At 40.6% G+C, this 20,442-nt stretch overlaps 1 protein-coding gene across 8 annotated transcripts in view; it reads right to left on the bottom strand.

Annotated features, from left to right (window-relative positions):
* Ak9 (adenylate kinase 9) overlaps positions 1–20,442 on the bottom strand; it is a 137,219-nt gene that overhangs the window by 107,863 nt on the left and 8,914 nt on the right. For 5 of the 8 annotated variants that reach the window (XM_021242008.2, XM_021242006.2, XM_021242005.2 and 2 more), the window contains exons 4-10: positions 20,165–20,217; positions 19,973–20,069; positions 16,119–16,231; positions 14,141–14,323; positions 10,772–10,900; positions 7,262–7,336; positions 4,263–4,361 (exon numbers count right to left, since the gene is read on the bottom strand). In XM_021242008.2, the coding sequence (XP_021097667.1) occupies positions 4,263–4,361; positions 7,262–7,336; positions 10,772–10,900; positions 14,141–14,323; positions 16,119–16,231; positions 19,973–20,069; positions 20,165–20,217 (749 nt within the window). The other 3 variants (XM_021242007.2, XM_087207065.1, XM_087207066.1) reach the window with 3 other exon arrangements.

The raw sequence follows: 20,442 nt of genomic DNA, 5'->3' as shown, positions 1-20,442 counted from the left end.
CAGCCACAGCCATGTCCAGGTAGGGTGGGGTGGAGTCCTAGATGGCTGGCACAGACAGCCACTGTCTTCAAGCACCACACCTGCCGGAGCCTCTCAGAAGAACTCTGGACCCTCCCACCATACAGCACCTAGATTATTTATTAGTCCGTGTCTGTGATACCCAGTAATTACATTCATCTTGGGGAACTGGTGCACATACACATGTCACCTTAATTGCTGCTACTCTTCCTTCCCGCCCAGATCCCCTTCACAGCTCCAGGTATCTACCTCCCTATTTCTTATCATCTTCTTTTGTTTCGCACTTTATTTATACTTTGGGTTTCTTATATGAGAGAAACCATGTGATATTTAAGCTTGTGTGTCTGATTTATTTCACTTAGCATTATGGTCTCAAGATGCATCCTTTTCCCTACAAATGACCTCAGTTTATTCTTCTTTATGACAAAGTAATACTCTATTGTGCATAAATACCATATTTTCTTTATCCATTCATCTGTTGGTAGCCATACAGACTGCTCCCAAGATTTAGCTATTATGAATTGGGATGCTATAAACATGGCTACGCATGTATCACTGTAATATGATGCCATTTACTCTTGGGTGAACCTGGGTCAAACAGAATTTCTATTTTTGGTGTTTTCAGGAACCTCCGTACTGACTCCAAAGTGGTTATACTAGTTTACATTCCCACCAACAGTTTGGAACCCCCTACCCATGCAGCCTCATAGACATCTGTTGTTTCTGAGTTCTGGATGATGACCACTCTTTCTGGAGTGCAGTGGAATCTCAATGCTCCTTTGATTTGCATTTCTCTAGTGGCCAAAGAAAGCACCTAAATAGTTACTGCAGTCCCCACAGGAGCTCAGCTTTGCTGCTCTACTGCGACTGGGTGAATGACCTCGCAGTCAATATTAATTTGCCAAGCCCAGGGTAAAATGTAAAATTATTTTGTTCCAAAATTATTAAGAACGTCAAGGCTGTAAGAGCAGAGCGGTGAAGTAAGGGTGGGGCCCTTCTAAGAACAGGGTCCTGCGTGAGGTCCATGAAGACAGCTCCGACTCCCTGCCCTGACCGCTAGGTATCTGAACGTCTCCGCCGGTGCGGGCCACTTTCCAAGTACGCGGTTACACAACCCTTGCAGGAACACCACGCGTAGGAGTCACTGCCCAGGTGCCTTTACCACTGAAGGAAGGGCAATTTACACAGTCGCAGACCTGGTAGACTATGGAGCTGGAATTCGGGTCCAGGTCAGTTGGGTGGGAAATCCGGGCTGCAGCGACTACCATGCCGGGTGCCAGACTGAGGCTGTCCTTCCTCCCCCCCGCCCCCCACGCTGTCTCCCCACCCACACACACCTCCTCCTCTCTACCAACTCGCCAAGTGCTATGGCTCCCACTGCCCGCCCGGCTGGAATCCCCAAGAAGCTCTTTGTCCCTCTCTTGCCCCTTTAACCCAGTGAGTCTTCTCTCTGGCAACATAACAAAACATCCTAGGGAGGGCTTCTATTTTTTTAGTTGTCATAAAATAAACAGATTTAAATTATCATTTTTAACTATCTTAAGTGTACAATTTGGTGTTACCACGCACATTCACCACGTCCCACAGCCACCCCTCCTACCCTGGCTGAGCTTCTCCATCATCTCCCACAGAAATCCTATCCGTAATTTCCTACTTTCCCCACCCTAACCCCTAGTAACTTCCATCCTCCTTTCTGTTCCCACAAATTTGCCTACTCTAAGTATTTCATATAAGTGGAATCATAATATCTGTTTTTTGTGTCTGGCTTATTTCACTTATAATGACAGTTTCAAGATGCATACATATTATATCACGTGTCCTTATATTTCTTTTTAAGGAATATATCCCATGCATTCCTTTCTAAGGACAAATAATATTCCATAATATATGTATATTGTATTTGGCTTCTTCGTTTAACCACTGACAGACACTGGGATTTCCCCACCTTCTGACTCTTGAGGATATAGCTGCTATGAACACTGGAATTCAAGTATCCGTTTTAGTTTCTGCTTTCAGTCCTTTGGGGGACATACCTAAAAGTACAAGTGGATAACATCTACCTTAATGGGTAGGAGGTAGTATCTCACTGCAGTTATGATTTGTATTTCTCTATGATTACTGACATTGGACATCTTTTCATGTGCTTATTGGCCATTTATATGTATGTCTTCTTTGGAGAACTGTCTATTCTGGTCCTTTGTCCATTTATGAATTAAGTTCTTTTATTGTGGAATTGTAGGATTTCTTGATATATACTGGACCTTCATCACTTGTCAGCTATATGACTTACAAATAGTCTCCTCCATCCTGCATCTTTTGACTCTATTGACTATGTCCTTTATTGCCCAAAGTTTTTAATTTGCTCAAAATCCAGTTTACCTATTTTTTCTTTTGTTGCTTATGCCTTTGATGTCATATCCTATTTTATTTTGTTTTAACTCATGCCATATCTCTATCCCAGAAATTCTGTTTTAACTGATCTGGGAATTGGTATATTTAAAAGCTTCCCAGATGACTCCACTGTGCAGTGAAAATTACTGATTCTTAAATCACTTGAAGAACACCCATCTAAGATCCTTCAAAACACAGAATTTTGTCTCAGTTACTTTTCCCATCACTGAGACAAAATACCCAACACCCAAAGTTAAAGGAGGAAAGGTTTATTTTGGTTCAGTTTGTAGAGGTTTCAGTCCATGGTTGGTTCCAAGGCAGGGTGGCAGGGCAGAGGGGCATCATAGAGGAGGGATGGCTCTTGGCTTGGCAGACAGAAGACAGCAGCAGCAAACAGCAAGCCTGCCTTCCTTCTGTCCATCCAGGCTATAAGCCTATGCACAGGGGTCACTCACACCCAGGGTGGGCCTTCTGTTATCCACACCCAGGACCATGCTAACCCAATTTAGTTACCACGCACCCTTAGTCCCAGTATCACACACCCTAGACCCAGCCACCTCTGAAAAGCCCCACCCATCAGGCATCTGAGGCTTTGAGGGGACATCCAGTTATACGATGTATAACCAACTCAGAAATCAATCGATTTTAATCAACCAGGTTCCTATTGTGCATCAAATGTTAAAGTAAAGATTTTTACATTTAATTGGGTATAGGAATCTGTCTGACTCGTAGAAAATGCATTTCCAGGTCCCATCCCCAGACATTCTGGCTTACTGCACAAGCCTTCCCAATGTGCAGCAAGTAGCCCAGGGGGACTCCCAGGGAGAAAGTGTGCCTAAGGGATGCAAGCAATGAACAAAAGCACAGCAAACACAGATGCAGTCTCTGCCCTTTGCTGAAAAAGGCCAGGCACACTTAGTTGTATGTTTCATGAATTACAATCCTACACTTCAACATACAGAAAGTCCTGAGGGCAAACTTTCTAGCTGGGAAATGTCCCACAGGTTTTACAGATGGTTCTTATTTTTCCTTCAGTAATGACTAGAAGAAATAGTTCAGCTCATATTCATTTTTCCCAGTCTCTGTGTCCACCTTTCTTCCTCTTTAGCACTAATTCATGAAACTGAGGGACCGGCACATACATCTTCCACTACACCAGCCCACTGAGTACCATAGCTGATATGGTAACAAAATGACCTTTCTTCAATGGTTAGTTTATCTGAATTATGACACCTATTTATGATCCTGGTACTTTTAAAAATTTCTATTCCCACAAAAATTATTTCTAGAGTAAAACTAAACTTCGCATCATAAATCGAATATTCCAATTACAAGTTTTTGCAACCTTTTTAGCACCTAGCAACTGTAATTTGACCACTTTCACATCCATAGTCCATCAGTGTCGGAACTAGCCAAACATTTGGTTGACTGACTGAAGGAATAAATGCATACTTAGACTTGAGGGCTTTTATGTCTTTGCTTTCTTTGGTGTTATGAAATTCTTTTTTTGTTTTTTTTGTTTTTGGTACCGAGGATCGAACTCGGGTCCTTGCGCTTGCAAGGCAGGTGGCAGAACCACTGAGCTAAATCCCCGGCCCTGTTATGAAATTCTTAAAGTGAACTTGGATTTCTTTTTCATTATCTCTTTAGTTAATGTTCTGATTTTACTGTTTTTCTTTGTTTGAAAACTAGTTTTGTTGTAAAAGAACACTGTACTAATGTATACCTCTTTCCCAGAAGACAAATCCATTTTTATAAAAAGTATCCTGAAATTCCTTTTAGATCTGGAAAAGATACAAAATAAGATCATAACAAATACTGTATGATTTGACTTTCAGTTAAATAGAACTTACATTTTCCATCATGTCATTAACTTCTTCCTCAGAAGTCTGAAGTTTGGTTAAAACAGCTGCTCTTTTCAGGTTTAGATATTTAAGTCGTTCCATTACCATCTAAATTTAAAGAACAAATACTTGACTATGTTGGCATTTGTATTATCTCAAACATTCTGAAAAAGAGACTGGCTCCAAACCCATGTTCTACCTGAGTACTCGGCTAGAACCCTTGGTTGCTTCCCCCTGGCATCTGTGGTCTACTGGCAAGTGCTTCTTGGCTTGGATTCCATCACTCCAAACTCTGCCTCTGTCACAGAGTCATCTTCTCCCTGTATGTCTTCTCCTAATCCGTGCTGGATGAGGACCCACCTGATTGTATGGCTTCATCTTAACTTGATTATGTAATTCCAAGTAAGGTCACATTTATAGGCATTGAGCTTTGGGATTTGGGCTTTAACATATATACATGGGACTGAGCCCAGGGCTTGACATTGAGCTATACGTCCCTAGGCCTTTATTTATCTATTTAGTATTTTTGAGACAGGGTCTAAGTTGCCCAGGCTAAGTTCAAACTTGTGATCCTCCTGGCTCGGCTTCCTTGAGGGACACATTTCAAATTGTTCATAGTCTTCCCTCTGGGCCCCAAACGCGGACATCTTGAGATCTGGGTCTATAGGACCTCCCTGGGCAAAGTGAAGGTGATCAAATTAAGATGAGGTAGACACTGGATCTGTGCTGTTATAAGCCATGAAATACACATGGCTATCCAAAGGTAGGAGAGGCAAGGGTGGATCCTGGAGTAGCTGGAAGGAGCGTGGTCCTACTTGCACCTTAACTTTGGACTTCCAGCCTTCAGAACTGTGAGACAAGACATTTCTGTCACTTTAAGCTGATCTGTGATATTCTGTCATGGCAACACAAGGAAAAGAATACAGACACTACCTAGCAAAAACCAGATGTAAGAAGACACAGGTGGCTAGCGCACAGAATCTGAGATAAAGGCTGGTGAAACACATGAAATCCTGGCTGTGTGTGGCAGAAGACTGTTATGTTCACAATGAAACCTTCCTTCTCTTGGCTGGTTAATTCCCACTTTGGGTTCAGTTCACTTCCTTACCCCTCAATGTTGAGCTTCGCTGTGTAAGTCACTTTGGTAAGTGGAATGTGGGCAGAAGCAGTATCTGCATGACTACCTGTTCCAAACTGCGGCCTTCATAGGCTCAGAAAGTGTCAGCCAAGCCTCTCGGTGCATTCATCCCCTTATACTGTGTCCCATATGTTAAAAAGTGGAGTTTCTGGGTATATTTTGAAGAGGCCTATGGCGTGTGCTGGTGGACTAGATGTGAACATGGGGGAAAAAAGAGGAAGAAGAGCAGCTAGAAGCATGGTGTTAATATTTACACAAAGTGGAAAACTGAAAGGAACCAACTGGGGTGAGCGGTGGTGGAGTACTGCCTTGCACATTTAAATCCAAGATGACTACGAAGTGAGGGGGAAGTCTGGGATAGGAGTAAGAATTCAAGAGTTACCAACACTGAGAGGGTAGAGAAAGCCATTGGACTGCACGATGCCTCCTCAGGGATGAGGGTGAGCAGAGCAAAGCTCTCTGGGACTGAGCTCTAGGGCCCTCCGACAGGGCAGTGAGAGACCCGGTGTGTCCAGTGAGGCACAAGGAACTGCTATGGAGCAGGTCCCAGAAGCCAAGAAAAGGGAAAGCAGAAAGGAGGAAGTGCTCAGCTGCTTCTGATTAAATGGGACAAGTCTGACACTAGGCACTGTCTGTGGACGAGAGGCGATCACTGGTGATCTGGCCAAGAGCACATCCCACGGGAGGAGCTTTCCCTGACTTGGCTCCACCACTAGCATAACCATCATGACATCTCGTGAGGCCCAGCCAGAAATCTGGGTGTCACCTCTGACTTTTCTCTCCCTAAGTTACTCCCCACGTCCTCCATGTCAACTTCTAAAATCTCCCTCAGACCTGTTCTGCCCATTCCTAGGCTCCCTACCCTGGACCAGACGACCATCTTTTACCTGGCTGACTGCCAAAGCCAAAACTCGTCTTCCTACCACCAACTTTATTCTCCTTCCCTCTTTTCTTTACTTGCAGTCTGAGTTTGTTCTCAAGCAGAATAGCATGTTCACTCTCTGGTTCAAAACCCTTCATGGCCGCTTACCCACTGATGATTAGTTCCAGGTCTTGACCCCACCCGGCTCCCCCTGTCCTGCTCCTCTCACTTTGCGCTGCTGTGTCCTAGGCCTTCATTCTGTCCCACAGTTCACTCTACTTCCTTGCCCCTGGCCTTTGCACAGCCTTCCAGGCCTAATTCTCACTCTTGCCCTAAGTGAAATTTCAGTCAGTGGCCGTCCTTACCAGACTCCTTTGTCCTTCTGTCATGAGCTCTTGTAATACCTTGCACTTCTCTGCTCATAGCTTAGACTACCGTCAAAATACGGAGTTTCCCTAAAATAATGGGTACTACGAGGGGAGGGACTCACGCCCTCTTTCCCATCTGAATCCTGAGCATTTATCATACTTAATGCCAGATACTAGGTGTTTAACGAAGACTTACCGTATTTTTTGTATTTTTTTTTGGTAAAATATGTTTAGGCACCAATTTCTCCATATCCTTATCAACTCTTCTTACTGTCTTTTAGCTTTGGCCATCCTAGTGAGTGTCAAGTGATATTCCATTCTGGTTTTGATTTACATTTCTCTTATGACTGATGATGTTAAGAATCTTACCATGTGTTTATTGGTTGCTATTTGCCTTTACTTTTCTTGAGGTAGATTTTGAATTCAAATGTAGGAGGGGTTTTAAATTCAAATGTAGTGTTGATTTCAATAGGAATAGATGAATAAATATAACATCAAATATTAAAATGTAAGAAGAAAATTTTCAAAAATGAATGGTGTTAGAAACGTAAATATATTTGCATTCATTGAGATAATACAATACTGTCAAAAGCCTTTACATTTTTCCAGCTGAGATGTTCTGACTGAACAGTGAACTCACCATGAAGAGCTCCTCAGGGGACTTATTTCCATCGAGTTCAATGAGGTACTGGGGATTATGCTCAGCCATTACTTTCTGCAGACAACAGAAAAGAAGCCTCACATATTAGGGTTAGCTGGACATGCTGCCGCACACCTGTAAGCCCAGCCCTTGGGAGGCTGAGACACAAGGATTATTGTGAGTTTGAGGCCAACTCTTAGTACAAGTTGGCTTTGTAATTATTGAGTGATAACATATTTTTAAAACTAAAAAAGAAATGGTTGAATCAATCAACCAAATATTCTACCTACCTCTCAAAGAACAGAGGAACATTAGAAAACCATCCTGTATCTACAGTGTGTAGTTTTATAAGACCCTAAATTATGGTATTAAGTGATCTTGCAAAAGCATAAGTGAAAGTTAATTATGTTAAGTGAAAAAGTAAGATCCAATGTATACATTATGATCTCAAATATGAAAAAAATTATTTAATGTTATTAATCATATAATGCTCTTAAATAATTGCAAAAGTAACTTGTACTAAGAGCAACCAGTGAGGGGGAGAGACCAGCGCACAGAAGCCCACAGAAGCAGCGAACAGAAGCCCTCAGAAGCCCACAGAAGCAGTGAACAGAGGCACACAGAAGCCCACAGAACCGCACAGGAGCGCACAGGAGCCCACAGGAGCCCACAGGAGCCCACAGAAGAGCACAGACATGCACAGAAGCAGCGAACAGCAGTGAACAGAGCCCACCCGGCCCCATCGCACCCTCACCACGTGACGCTTCTCGCTCTCCTCCTTCATGTAAACACTGCACACACATATAGACGCTCAGCCACACTGAGTAAGCGTCTTTTCACTACATCCCAGTATACTGAATATACAGGCTACATTTACAATTTTAAAGTTAAAGGCACTGCCCACTGACTTTCCAGAAGGCTGTAGCAATCCAAGGCTCTTAGCAGCAATATATGAGGATGCTGATTTCTTCCTGCCGCCATTGGCTATTTCGGCTTTTATATTTCTGCCAAACTAAGTTGAAAAATGTGATTGGTTATTTTTACACTTTAGTTCCCTATCAAGGTTCAGAATTCAGAGATCCATCTGTGGTAGATTAACTAATGGTCAACTTGTAATGCCAAGCTGGGCTGAATCAGTGAGGTCCGGGTGTGGAAGACCCACCCGAAGATTGTTGCCAACAGCATAAAAAGAGAACTGGAGGGCAAGGTCATGGGCTGTTGATTTTCTAGGAGAAGCTCCCTGCAGCTGGTTTTCCTGATGTAAACTTGGCTGTTCTCATCACGGGAGGAGCTCTTGGGGCCTTACGGTCCCTGCAAATGGCTGCTATTCTCAGCTAGGGAGCTCTGATCTTCAACATGAGCATCACTTCCTGGCTCCAATGTAGACCCCTCACCTGGTGGCACAAATCCTTCACCCCACCAGTGCAGGTTTTCTGGCTTCCACCACTGACCTTTGGGCTTTCTGTGTGCAGATCCTTGATACAGAAAAGCGTGAGACACTGCTGTGGGTTCTAGGCCTGGACTCACAGAGGACACTGCCTTGGACTCTAGGTCTTTAGATGGACTTGTGTGAGACACTGCTGTGGGCGCCAGATGCTTGGCTGGATTCTTTGGGCCTCTAGTGTGTGGCTAATCTCTTGCACTTGTCTGCATTTGACTTTTGGGGTGAGTATTATAAAATAATCCTATAAATTATGTGTCCTGTATTAAATCTATTCCCTTGCAAACTCTGACTACAACACCATCCTTGTTAACTGCCTGATCATACCCTTTGTGCATTTTCCTATTAGATTGTTTCTTTTCTCTAACATTCATCGAAATTCCACAACCCTTATCTGTCATGTGGATTGCAAATATTTTATCATTCTATAATTTATCTTTTGACTTTTCTATGATGTCTTCTACAGTACAAAATATTTTTATCATCAAATATATATCTCTTTTCATTGTTTCTAGATTTCCTTTCTTGTTTAGATTTTTTTTAATCTCAAGATTATATTAGGTTAGGGATATAGCTCAGTGGTGAAGCACTTGTCTAGCATGTGTGAAGCCCTAGGTTTGATCCCCAGCACTACAAAAAAAAATCAATATTCTTCAAAATTTTCTTCTGTTTTTAACAGTAATATTTAAAATCAACTGGGTTTTATTTTTGTACATAAACTATGTTGAATTCTGAGTCCTGCAGTCCCAGAAAATAGGGATGGCCAAGAAATAATTCCCACTTTCATCCTGATATTATAGATAGATGAGCTAGGTAGAAATAGCATAGGCAATCAAATGGGGCCAGGCCCTCGGGAGAGTTAGGACAAAGGTGAAACACACCACATGCACGGAGACACATCGGCTAAAAACCAGGCCTCAAGATAAAGACAAGATGACCAGACCTGGATACTTCCCCAAAGAATAAACACTGGGCCTAATGAAGTCTAGATAGATATCAATCACCCCAGGGGGGTAACCAGAGACCTCCGGACCCAGCACTTCCTAGGAGAATCTTTGTTTTTTCCCTCCACATTTATTACATGACTTGTTTCCCAACTGGACCACCGTTACCTAAATGACTATACTTGTAACCTTATTGGATGTTCATGGCTATGGCCCACGTTGTACCCACAGTCTTCCTTGGATTTTGAGCATATAAAACATGTTTCTCACATAATTGTAAACTCAGGAACCATATTTTCAAAATGCTAATTATTTTAACTAAAACTTTTCTATTGTAATATACAATGGTCTTATCATATTTACATATAACCAACTTTGCATGAGGTGACCATAGAAAACAATTTTTTAGTTTGCAATTTAAAATAATAATTCCCTTTAAAACAAAAAGTGCAGGCTGTCATGATTTTCCATGATTGCCCACACTGTGTTTCCCACTCTTCACTTTTACTTTCTCGAAATTTTGCCACTGTTTTTTTTTTTTTTGCTCATTTTGTTCGATTCATTGTTCAATATAAGAAGAACCTGGAATCCAATTCCAGAAGGAGAGGCAAGCAACCCCAAACTTGGTATTGTTTAGTTGGTGAGCCACCTTTTAGAAGTAAGCTACCGCTAACAGTGCCTGCTGTACGATGTACTTCTTCTCCTACTTTTACTTGGTCCAAACTCATTCTGCAGAGCCTGTTTCTTTTCCTACCTTTAATAAAACTTTGCTACCCTTAAGAAAAAGTGCATCCTAGGTATGCACTTGTTTTGATAAGCCCATAAATTATGGATTAAATTGTTTTTACCAAATAGTCTCAATATGAATTTTCTAGCCCCCATCCATAAATGAGTTCCTCTAGTGACTTTTGAAAAGAAATGTAGTTCATTTGTCACTTTTCAGCAAGAGTCACTTTGTAAGAATATGGTTACAACCATACCTTTTGGGGTAAAAAGCATTTTCTAACATCTTTCTACCAAGTTAAAGAGGAGAATCAAAAGAGAGGTAAAGATGCAAAAGCTATTTTACCAGAGCCAAAACACTACATCAACAGTCCCATTTTTAACAACATATCTTGTGCTTACTTCTAAAGCAGGAAGAGCTGTTTCCTTATAAAGTTTAATAATGTTCTGAACATTTTCCAAATAATCCTCGGGCCTCTGAACTAGATGTTGAAGACTTTCAGCTACCATCTGCATTTCAGCAATATAGGCCTAAATGGAAGAGATTTTAACTATCAGGTCAATGATTATTCCATTTACAAGCCACATCCATCCTTCCTTGAGCCTAGATACTATTTTAGGGGGGAACGCAGAAGAAGTGGGGAGGGGAGATTAGAGTCTTACAATTTTACTGAAGACAGACTGAACACTCTTTAAGGGCCTTTATTAGATGAAACAAAGCTTTAAATTGATTTGGATGCTAGTTTCTTTTCTGGTCCCCAATAAGTAGGGAAGAGCAGGGCAAGAATTCAGATTTTTGCAGATAAAATAGAGAAAATGGACTTTTTCTGAATATCTGAGCGTGCAGTTCATCCATTCATTCCTTTCTCCATTCAGTAAATATTTATTGAGTGCCCACTATAATTCAAGCACTGTTCTGGGAGCTTGAGATGCAAAAATAAACAAAACCATTTAATACTCTGGGCTCATACAGCTCACACCACAATTGGGAAAGGCAGCATAAACAAGAATACAAATAGAGCTGGGGATTTAGCTCAGTGGTTCTGGTGCCTGCCTTGCAAGTCCAAGGTCCCAAGTTTGATCCCTAGTACACTCCCCCCCAAAAAAAACCCCACAAGAATACAAATAAATATATAGCATATTACATGCTGATGAGTACTAGAAAGAAAAATAAAGCCAAGAGTAATGGGAAGAGGTGCTATTTTATATCAGGTGGTCACGAAATGGCTCTCTGAAGGAGTGAAATTTGAGTTGAACCCAGAAGAAAGGGACAAAGCCAGGCAGAGGGTATAGTACACTGGTGCCTCAGTTCACAAACTTAACTCCCTCCACGATTCTGGTCACAACCATATTTAGAATTAAGTTCGTGAACCTAGGTACCACTGTACCTGTAAAAGTTTTCAGCCCAAGGCCTGGCACATGGCAAGTGTTCTATACCATATTTAAAATCAAATCATATTTTCCAGTGTTTATCAATGGATACGTATACATAGTTTACATAATTTGAATCCCATTATATAAGCCATTTTATAACCTGTTTTAAATATTATTTTAATGGACAACCAGTATTTTCCTTGGATATACAATTATTTAATCATTACTCTATAGCTGGACAAGAAGAATGTTTCAGGGTTTTACAGTTATAAATAAAGCCATAATTAACATCTTTGTATATAAATCTTTAAATGCTAACATTTCCTCTAGAATAATTCCCAAAATTAGAATTACTGGACCAAAGTTAATACATTTCAAGGTGGCTCAAAATTTTCCCAGGTGTTACCATCTCTTTCCAGCAGAGGGCACTGTGAACACTCCTGAACTCGATTCAATCATCACATAACTGTATTAGGCACCTGCTGTCTGGCCAGCAGTGTGACAGGCATGGAGATACACTCGGTGAGAATATAATGTAACTTTAGAAAGTACCCTAACACTCACCTTAAAGTGCTGTGCGCAAAACAGGCAAGATAAGGGCTTAGACTTCCACTGTGAGCATGGCAGCTATTGGCCACATGCACCTAAGCACTATGTGGCAAATGCAAACCAAAACCTGTTCTACATGAGAAATGCATACTAGATTTTAAAAATCTAGTATGAACACAAAATGTACCATCCTTGATATTTTTATACTGATTATATGTTCATACAAAACCTGGGGTATACTGGACTAAATATATTACTAAATGACTTTCCCTTGTTTCTTTTTACTTCAGAAAGCACGGCTCCTAGGAAGCCTAGACTCACACGTGGCTCACATTAGATTTCTGTTGCGTGGTGCTGCCTGGATGGCATCTGAGCATTGACAAGGGAGGCCCGAGGGTGAGGAGAAGCAGTGGGTGAGGAAGACCTGGAGAGCTGTGTTGTAGGCAGGGGGCAGTACGAGGGCGGGGATGGAGTAAGCAGCACCAAGAGCAGAGAACTAGAAAGCTGACGTGGCTGAACACAGTGAGCAGGCAGGGAGAAGTCGGGCTGGGCCACAGCCTGTGAGGCCTCTGAAGGCTTTGGGCTTTAACCTGAGGGGAATGGAGAGTTACCGAGGGTATGTCATTGTTACACTCGATCTTACCCAAAAGGCCGAGAAGCGATGAAGATATGAAATTTTTAATGGGTCTGCCTTCTGTAAAGCATGGAATGGAATGGAGGAGAGTAGACACCAAGAGAAAACTGACAATGCCATTGCAGCCATCAGGGAGACTGTTCAGATCGGCCTGTACCTCAGGATGAAAACACTTCATGCGATTGCTGGCCACTAATCTGAGTGGGCAGCAGGTTGATTCACCTAACTTCCAGACTTGGCTGTGTCCGGCAAAAGGGCTCTCGAGGTTGAATCTAGTCCAAGGACATAAGGTGGCTGGCCTACATTGTATGTGAAACATTTTGGATTCATTGCCAACAACGTTTATTTAAAAATCCTGATTTTTGGCTTCTCTGTGAAAATCAGAATACCTGGGAAAACTGGGCTGGCATTCCTGTGTGGTAACAGCAGGCTGGGCCACACTTGGTTGGCAGTTGGGCCTTTCCTGTCCAGTGAAGCTTTTTGCAGTAATGGGAACATCTATATCTATGCTGTTCAATTAGGAAGACACAGCCATATTTGACCAGTAAGCATTTGAAATGTGGCTAGTGCCATTAAGGAACTAAATTTTAGTCTCAGGCATAATAATAGGCAGATTTCACTAGAGCAAGGATTGATAAACGGTGGCACTTCCCACCTCCGTGGGCCAAAGCTAGTCCATCACCTGTCAACACATTTCTTGCTATTAAACTTGCTTCTTTAAGTCATAGGAGAGTCGTTCCTTGCCTTGCATTATGTTTACTAGTGTTTACTTTAGGACTGTTGCAACAACACGTATATGTGAAACTATAGATTTCATGTGCTCTTTGTCAGAATTTGGAATCAGAGTTGTGTTAGCTTCATATGCCTGGGCTGCTTTGCTCTCCATGCCACTATTTTCCTTTTACTGCTCTGACTGCTTACTTAAGCCAGAAGGGTGCTTCACACGCGTAGGTGACAAATAACAGCTGGAGACTGGCTACCAGAATGTAAAGGGACCTCTATAGTCACAGGAACATTAAACCTGACCTGGGGATTACAATCTAATAATTCTTGAAAAACATGAAACATTGTTTCTGTCCTCCAGACTCAATAAAAATTTGAAGAAAATGTAATTTTCACTAGTATCTGCTATTTTCCATGATTTATACTATCATTTATTTTATTTGTACCAAAATTTAAGAGTTAGTATATGGTAATGACCTATGGGATATTACCTCTTCTTGCTCTTCTTCCTCTTCTCCTTCCAATTCAATATTCCCTTCTTTCTGGGCATCTTTCTTTTTCTTCCGATGACTCTCAATGACTTCAGGATCCCACTGATCTCTAGTGTATATGCACCCCGTGGTACTGTGCTGTCTTTGCCCAGAAACTCTTTGGCATAAATCATAGTCAGGGCACTAAGGGACAATATCATTAAACCACCAAAAGCATTCTGAATATCCTTCTAGTACTACTAAGATATTATGAAATGCATAAACCAGAAACTCTCTTTAAGACTTGAGCAAATACCACATGCCCACCAAACGTAAGCTTTATGTTATGCCAACATTTTCATTTGTCCATAATTACTAAATATGAAAAACCATCAGAAGTTTTAAGTTGAAGAGGATTAAAAGAACAGTAGAAACAGTAGAAAAATAGAATATAAGATCATTTGACTGCAAAGGTTCACAGGATCCTATCAGATCGGCTGAAAAGGTTAAGAATGGAACAAATGGAGGAATACCCACATCCTTACAACAAAAACATTAATACTATGCATTTGCAATATTTACTATCATTTACAGCTTTATGGGAAAAGGATTTTATAAAATGCCAGTCATGAGTGGGACCTGAAAGATTATTCTAGACTAAACTTTAAAGTCCCATAAGGAAAATAAAAGCCAAAACCAAAGTCTACAAGTAATTTTTCTGTTTCAAAGAGCTCTCGTGTGCGCAATTTTACTAAATTCTCAGATTCACATTTTAAAATAAGTAAATCAATGTAATGATTAAAGCCACTCTGCAAATTGGAGAAATACAGGCAGGTTATAAGACTGGTCTCAGGCCACAAGGTCACTCGGAGGCCTTCTGACCCACAGTGAGCACTTTATTAATAGTAATGATGGCTTGGGGTTGTAAATCCAGCTCTGAATGCTCTCTAAGATAAAAAATAAATCCAGAGGAACTGGATGTAGTGGTCCATGCATATAATCCCAGCACTCCAGGAGGCTGAGGCAGGAGAATCCCGAATTTAAGCCCAGACTGGGCACCTTAGAGACTTAGGGAAAATACTGTCAGAAACTTTTCAAAAGGCTGGGAATGCAGCTCAGTGGGAAGGCCCTGGGTTCAATCCCTAGTACCACCAAAAATAAATAAATACCATAGACTATTGTCTATGAATGATTCCCAAATATAGGATGTGGCTGCATATGACTCATCTGGACAGCCCGTTAAATAGAGGTTTCTACTTCCCCTTGTAATTTGCTAAGATTGAGGAGAGACTGAGGTACTTCAAAAAAACATCTTTAGTGATTCTGATGTTGACCACACTTTGAGAACAAAAAGAAGCAAAGAATATGGTCTCATCTTATTTGATAAACTTTTTAGGTGTCACCAGGTATCACAGAATGAGCCTGCTGATGTTTACGTAAGACATCATTTCTACCTTTCAGGGGTCACAGCTCACTCAGTTGCAGGCCCAGACGGGTTCTGTCAATTGATGATGTCAACCAGGCACATAATTGGGAAGACTGAGGACCTCGGGCAAGGCTAGGGCCTCACTATCCAATATGGCAGCCATTAGTCCCACTGGCTAGTTAGATTTAAATCAACTAAAACTACATAAGAGAGCCTAGGAGGAAAACGGACAACTGTAACATGGGAGGTGAATAACATGAGAGCAGAACACGAGTGGACATCAGAGAAGCACAGTGCTTAACTCTCCTGGGCTGAGCAAGGAATAGGGGCGAGGGAGGGCTCTGATGAGAGGGTGCTGAGCTGACTTTTCCACAATGCCTGAGATCACAGCTGGAGAAGCAGCAGGAGGCGTTTTCTGCGGAAGGAGCCACAGGTCACAAAAAAGTGAAACTCGGTCTCTTTGATACACAAATCACTATTTTGATTACTACTTTAAAAATCTGAGCACACTCTTTGAATTTAAGAACTATCAAAAAGGAAAGTTTGCTATACCAGAAAGACAGTTATCTTTACCTTAATATTGATTATAATATCAGGATTCAAATTTACATTTTTAATGAATTCTATTTGCTGCAAAGTAGTCACGGCATCCTGTGAAAGTGATGGTATCTCAGTGATAATATAACCTGTTGAGTAAAATAGAATTTAAAAATTTATGAATTATCAATACATGAGAGCATGGGTTTACTACTTTATAAAATATCATCTAGCTTTTATTGAATATTAACATAGGTCATAAGTTTTACCCATAAAAATTTTAAATTAACAAGCTACAGTTATTACCACATGATGGATAACTATGAATGACAATTTTTTGATTTGAAAGACTCATCAGGGAAGACACCTTCCAGGACATTGCTAAGAAATTCCAAGTCAGTTTCATTTTAGACAGATGAGGTACCTAGGGAAGGAAATTTCCAAGCTAGCAATTCTTTAACTCATGTTATAAATGCTCAAATGATAAACGGTAAAGGTGTATTACAAGACTTGTATGACAAATTATTTTCTTTCATAAATTAGTATTTTATAATACAAAAGAACATATGCATGTAATATTTAGGTAAGTTATAATAAGAAAACACCCATATATCTACCACATCATTTAATAAACAGAACAGAATATGATTGGGCTTAGCACATTTATTGGTTTGTATTCTCACCCAGAAGCCTGAATCTTCTCTTTGAAATTGACTATGTTTACCATCATTACATTAATTTCCTTAATGTATTTCTTTAAATATGTCACTTTCTTGAGAAACTTTTATTAATAAAGGTTCAGTTCCTTCAATGGAAATTAAAGGCCTTCAACCTATTTTTCTGCTATTTTTATAGAGTATTTTTGGGGGAAGGAACAACTGACAGACTATGCTTCAGCCTTGGATATTTGGCAAAAATTTTATAAAAAATAAACAAAGTGAGCCTGTCACTTCAAGAACAACAGCTGATATACTTTTTGCCAATCAGATTCAAGTGAAAATTTGAATTTTGGAAAACTTTAATCTACTGCCATGAACTTGACCTCCTAATTCTTAAAACTTTTTCTTAAGAATTAGCTTCTAATGGGGAAAAAATAAGAACCAAGATGCATCATGTAAAGGTACAAGTTCCCAATGAGAAATGTAATTGTGTTGTATACCTAAAATGTACCAATAAAAGAATACAAGAAAAAAAAAAAGAATTAGCTTCCTAATTCTTAAAGCTTTTCTTGTGAGGACTGGTGATATTAACAAGTGTAATTTCTGTTATTGCATAATAAATATTATAATTGGAAGATCTGCATAATGCAGTGAACAAGTATTTTCTAAATGATCAACACAGTGTGTCACAAAATCATGCATAGGAAAGACTCACTCCAAGCACAAGATAGCCAATGGATTTTCTTTTAACAGAGTTTGAAAAGTTCACTGATACGATTTCAGGTGGCACAATGCAACCAACCTTAAAAAAACCTTCCGCTCACTGAGTTTTGATGTAGGATTAAGAATATGCATAGTTATTCCAAGGTCTATAAAAAACACTCCTTTCTTCTCTAGCTACATATCTGAATGAACCTGGATTTTCTTCATGTACTTCAATGAAAGCAACGTAGCTACAGGAAGAGGTGTAGGATTTAGGCTTGAGTGACCAATGCACATGCAGAGTAGGGTCTTTGAGTCCTCCAGGCCCAATTCTGGGGCTTAGCAAACCACCAGAGCCGATGAGCCCACTGCCAACTTCTCCAAGCCCAGAGACATGTGTGAGGTGGAAGCATAGACAAGGGACTGCCTATCACCACTCCACATCTCCTGGACACCAAGACCAGCACCCTGCCCTCCCAGGCTGAAGCTGAAGAAACGGTGGGTCCCACGCCACTTCTCACCAGGAGGCTTAGTAGGCATTTTGTAGATGACCACTTTGTAGACTGTCACCCCAATCAACAGAAAACTGACACATACTCCAGACCTCTGCCCAGGGGACGTCAATTGGTCTCAGCACAGGAGGAAGGAGGAGGCATTTTCTATTTCCATAAAACTGAAGGGGACAGGCTACTGATTTCAGACTGGAAGTGAGAGAATCAGAGACATCAGGTAGCTCTGAGTCCAGCCAGCCCTGCCATGCATCAGACCTCAGGCCAGGCTGACATGGGTGGCGACATCAGTGACCAATGACAATATGCTACATCTGGGATGGGAGTGCCCAGTCTGGGGCTGCCTGTAATAACTGAAGAAAATGAGTTTCACCAGAATCCAGAAATAGGAAGCAGCAAGAAGACTTACATGATAATGGAACGGTGCTAATAGGGTTACATGTCCCTATCTTTAAGAGATACATACTGGAAAAGTCGCAAGTGAACTAATATGATGTTGATTAGCTTCAAAATGAAATAAGTTGGGGGAAGAAAGTTAATGGAGGCGTAGATACACCAAGATCAGGTAAGAGCTGTTATTGTTGGAGTTGAGTGACAGACTCCTGTGGTGGGGGGGGTGGATGATCTTTATATTAATCCTGCTGGGTAATTTTCTTTAAACTCCTCTCTAATAAGAATTTTTAAAGTTTATGAACTGTGAATGGCACAACAAAGTTTCTTCCTTCATAATTTTTCTTTCTCTTTTTCCCAATTTTTATTATTCATGCCTTTTGTAACCATCAAACCACTATAAATTTTTAAAGATCAGCACCTGTCTGGAAAGTGTGAGATCCTGAGTTCGATCCCCAGTACCAAAACAAATTTTTAAAGAGGTATAAAAACTTATTTATAAACCTCCACATATGCTTCAGTTTCAATTACCATACTTTTTTGAGGTCATTTGTTGACCTAATTTAGAATTATGTGATAGCCCTTTTTGCCATTTTACTTCTCTAACCTCTTACGATCTGGGTAGTTTTTCCCAAGTTCATCTTCTTTGTCACTAATGAACAGAGAGATAAATAGATATATAGTTTAAATATCAACTGAATCTAATTATACTACAATGTTTATATTTAGATCATAAAATGTATAATACCCATATTATAAAATCTAGGTATCATATTTAATCTACATATGATATGTGGACAGGTAACCTATGTACATAGTTCATGCTGTATATCGTCTACACACATGTACCATCTATGTGGAAAGACTTTTTCTGTCCAGAGATATAGACCACAGAGATGTCAATGGCCTCCACACATTGGCTTTTGCTGCTTGCTTTACTGATTTGCTTTGGCAGTCATGGTTTTATTTTACTGCATTTTGCATTTATCCTTCTAATCTTAACAGTTATAGTGTACTCTGAATAACATAAAACAGCTTACTAAATTTTCCTTCTTTCATTCAATGAATCTACTTCAGGTGAATGACTTTCTCCTATTCTTTTATTCTTCTTTCCTTCTTTTGCAAATGACTTAGAGTTTGTTCTTTCCTTTTTAGTCATTCTGAGCACTGGAGCTCAGAGAAATTACAGATCCAATGGAGGACAGCGAGACTTTTGGATCCAGGGTCAGAGAGCAGAATGGATGAAGAGGTGAAGCCCATCAACGTTTGGAGCCATTCCAGTTCCTATTTCTGCCTTTCGAGAGTGGATAATGCAGAGAAACCAAACCACGGACAGGACTTGAGAAAACTAGCAGGTATGTGAAGTGAAAAGCAGTCAGGAGAAACTAGCAGGACCACAAGACTAGCCAGAGCAGATATCTGATGATTTTGTTGGCTAATACAATGTCAAATAAGATTGAGTCATATCAACTTAAACTTTTTCTACACACGTAGAATCTGGAGAATTAAAAAAATAAACTATCTGAGCTGGTCAACTGAACATGGACACTGAGATTTCCATGCTAAGGCAAAAGGAAGAGCTACCTAGAACTGTTTGTGCCCCACTGTTCATGTACGGGAATGGACATACCAAAGTGAGAGACTTCTGCAGAGTTGAGCTTCTCCAGCATCAGCTTTGTGACAAGTTCATCTGGAATGCTGTGGCCACTAATCAACATTGACTGCAACTGATGAGAAGCACAGATGTCGCACATTACTGTATAATACTCACGTGATTCAGAGCTGTTTTGGTAATCATCACAACTTTGAAATTTAGATTTACCATATTTCCCGATTCTGAACCAGTGGCAATCTGTTCTTCTAAAACTGGTAAAGCTAAAACATGAATCCACAATATTAGCACAAGCTGCTATCAGGACTGTAAAATAAGAAACACATTTGAGAGTCTTGTACAAAGATGAATATTTATACATCACTTGAGAATTCAAAGGATACTTCACACTATGTCATCAAGCCCAGCCAAAGTAGGGGCAGCAGAAGTAGCCACAGAGAACACTGGCTGAGGAAATTTGGGGGAGGTAACCCCTAGTCACCCTGCAC

This window comes from Heterocephalus glaber, unplaced genomic scaffold, assembly GCF_053883595.1.
Source record: "Heterocephalus glaber isolate CG9 unplaced genomic scaffold, H.glaber_assembly_v1.0 deba00000738, whole genome shotgun sequence".
Lineage (NCBI taxonomy): Eukaryota > Metazoa > Chordata > Mammalia > Rodentia > Bathyergidae > Heterocephalus > Heterocephalus glaber.
The sequence above is the reverse complement of the archived record's forward strand: the minus strand, read 5'-3'. Positions and strand labels throughout refer to the sequence as shown.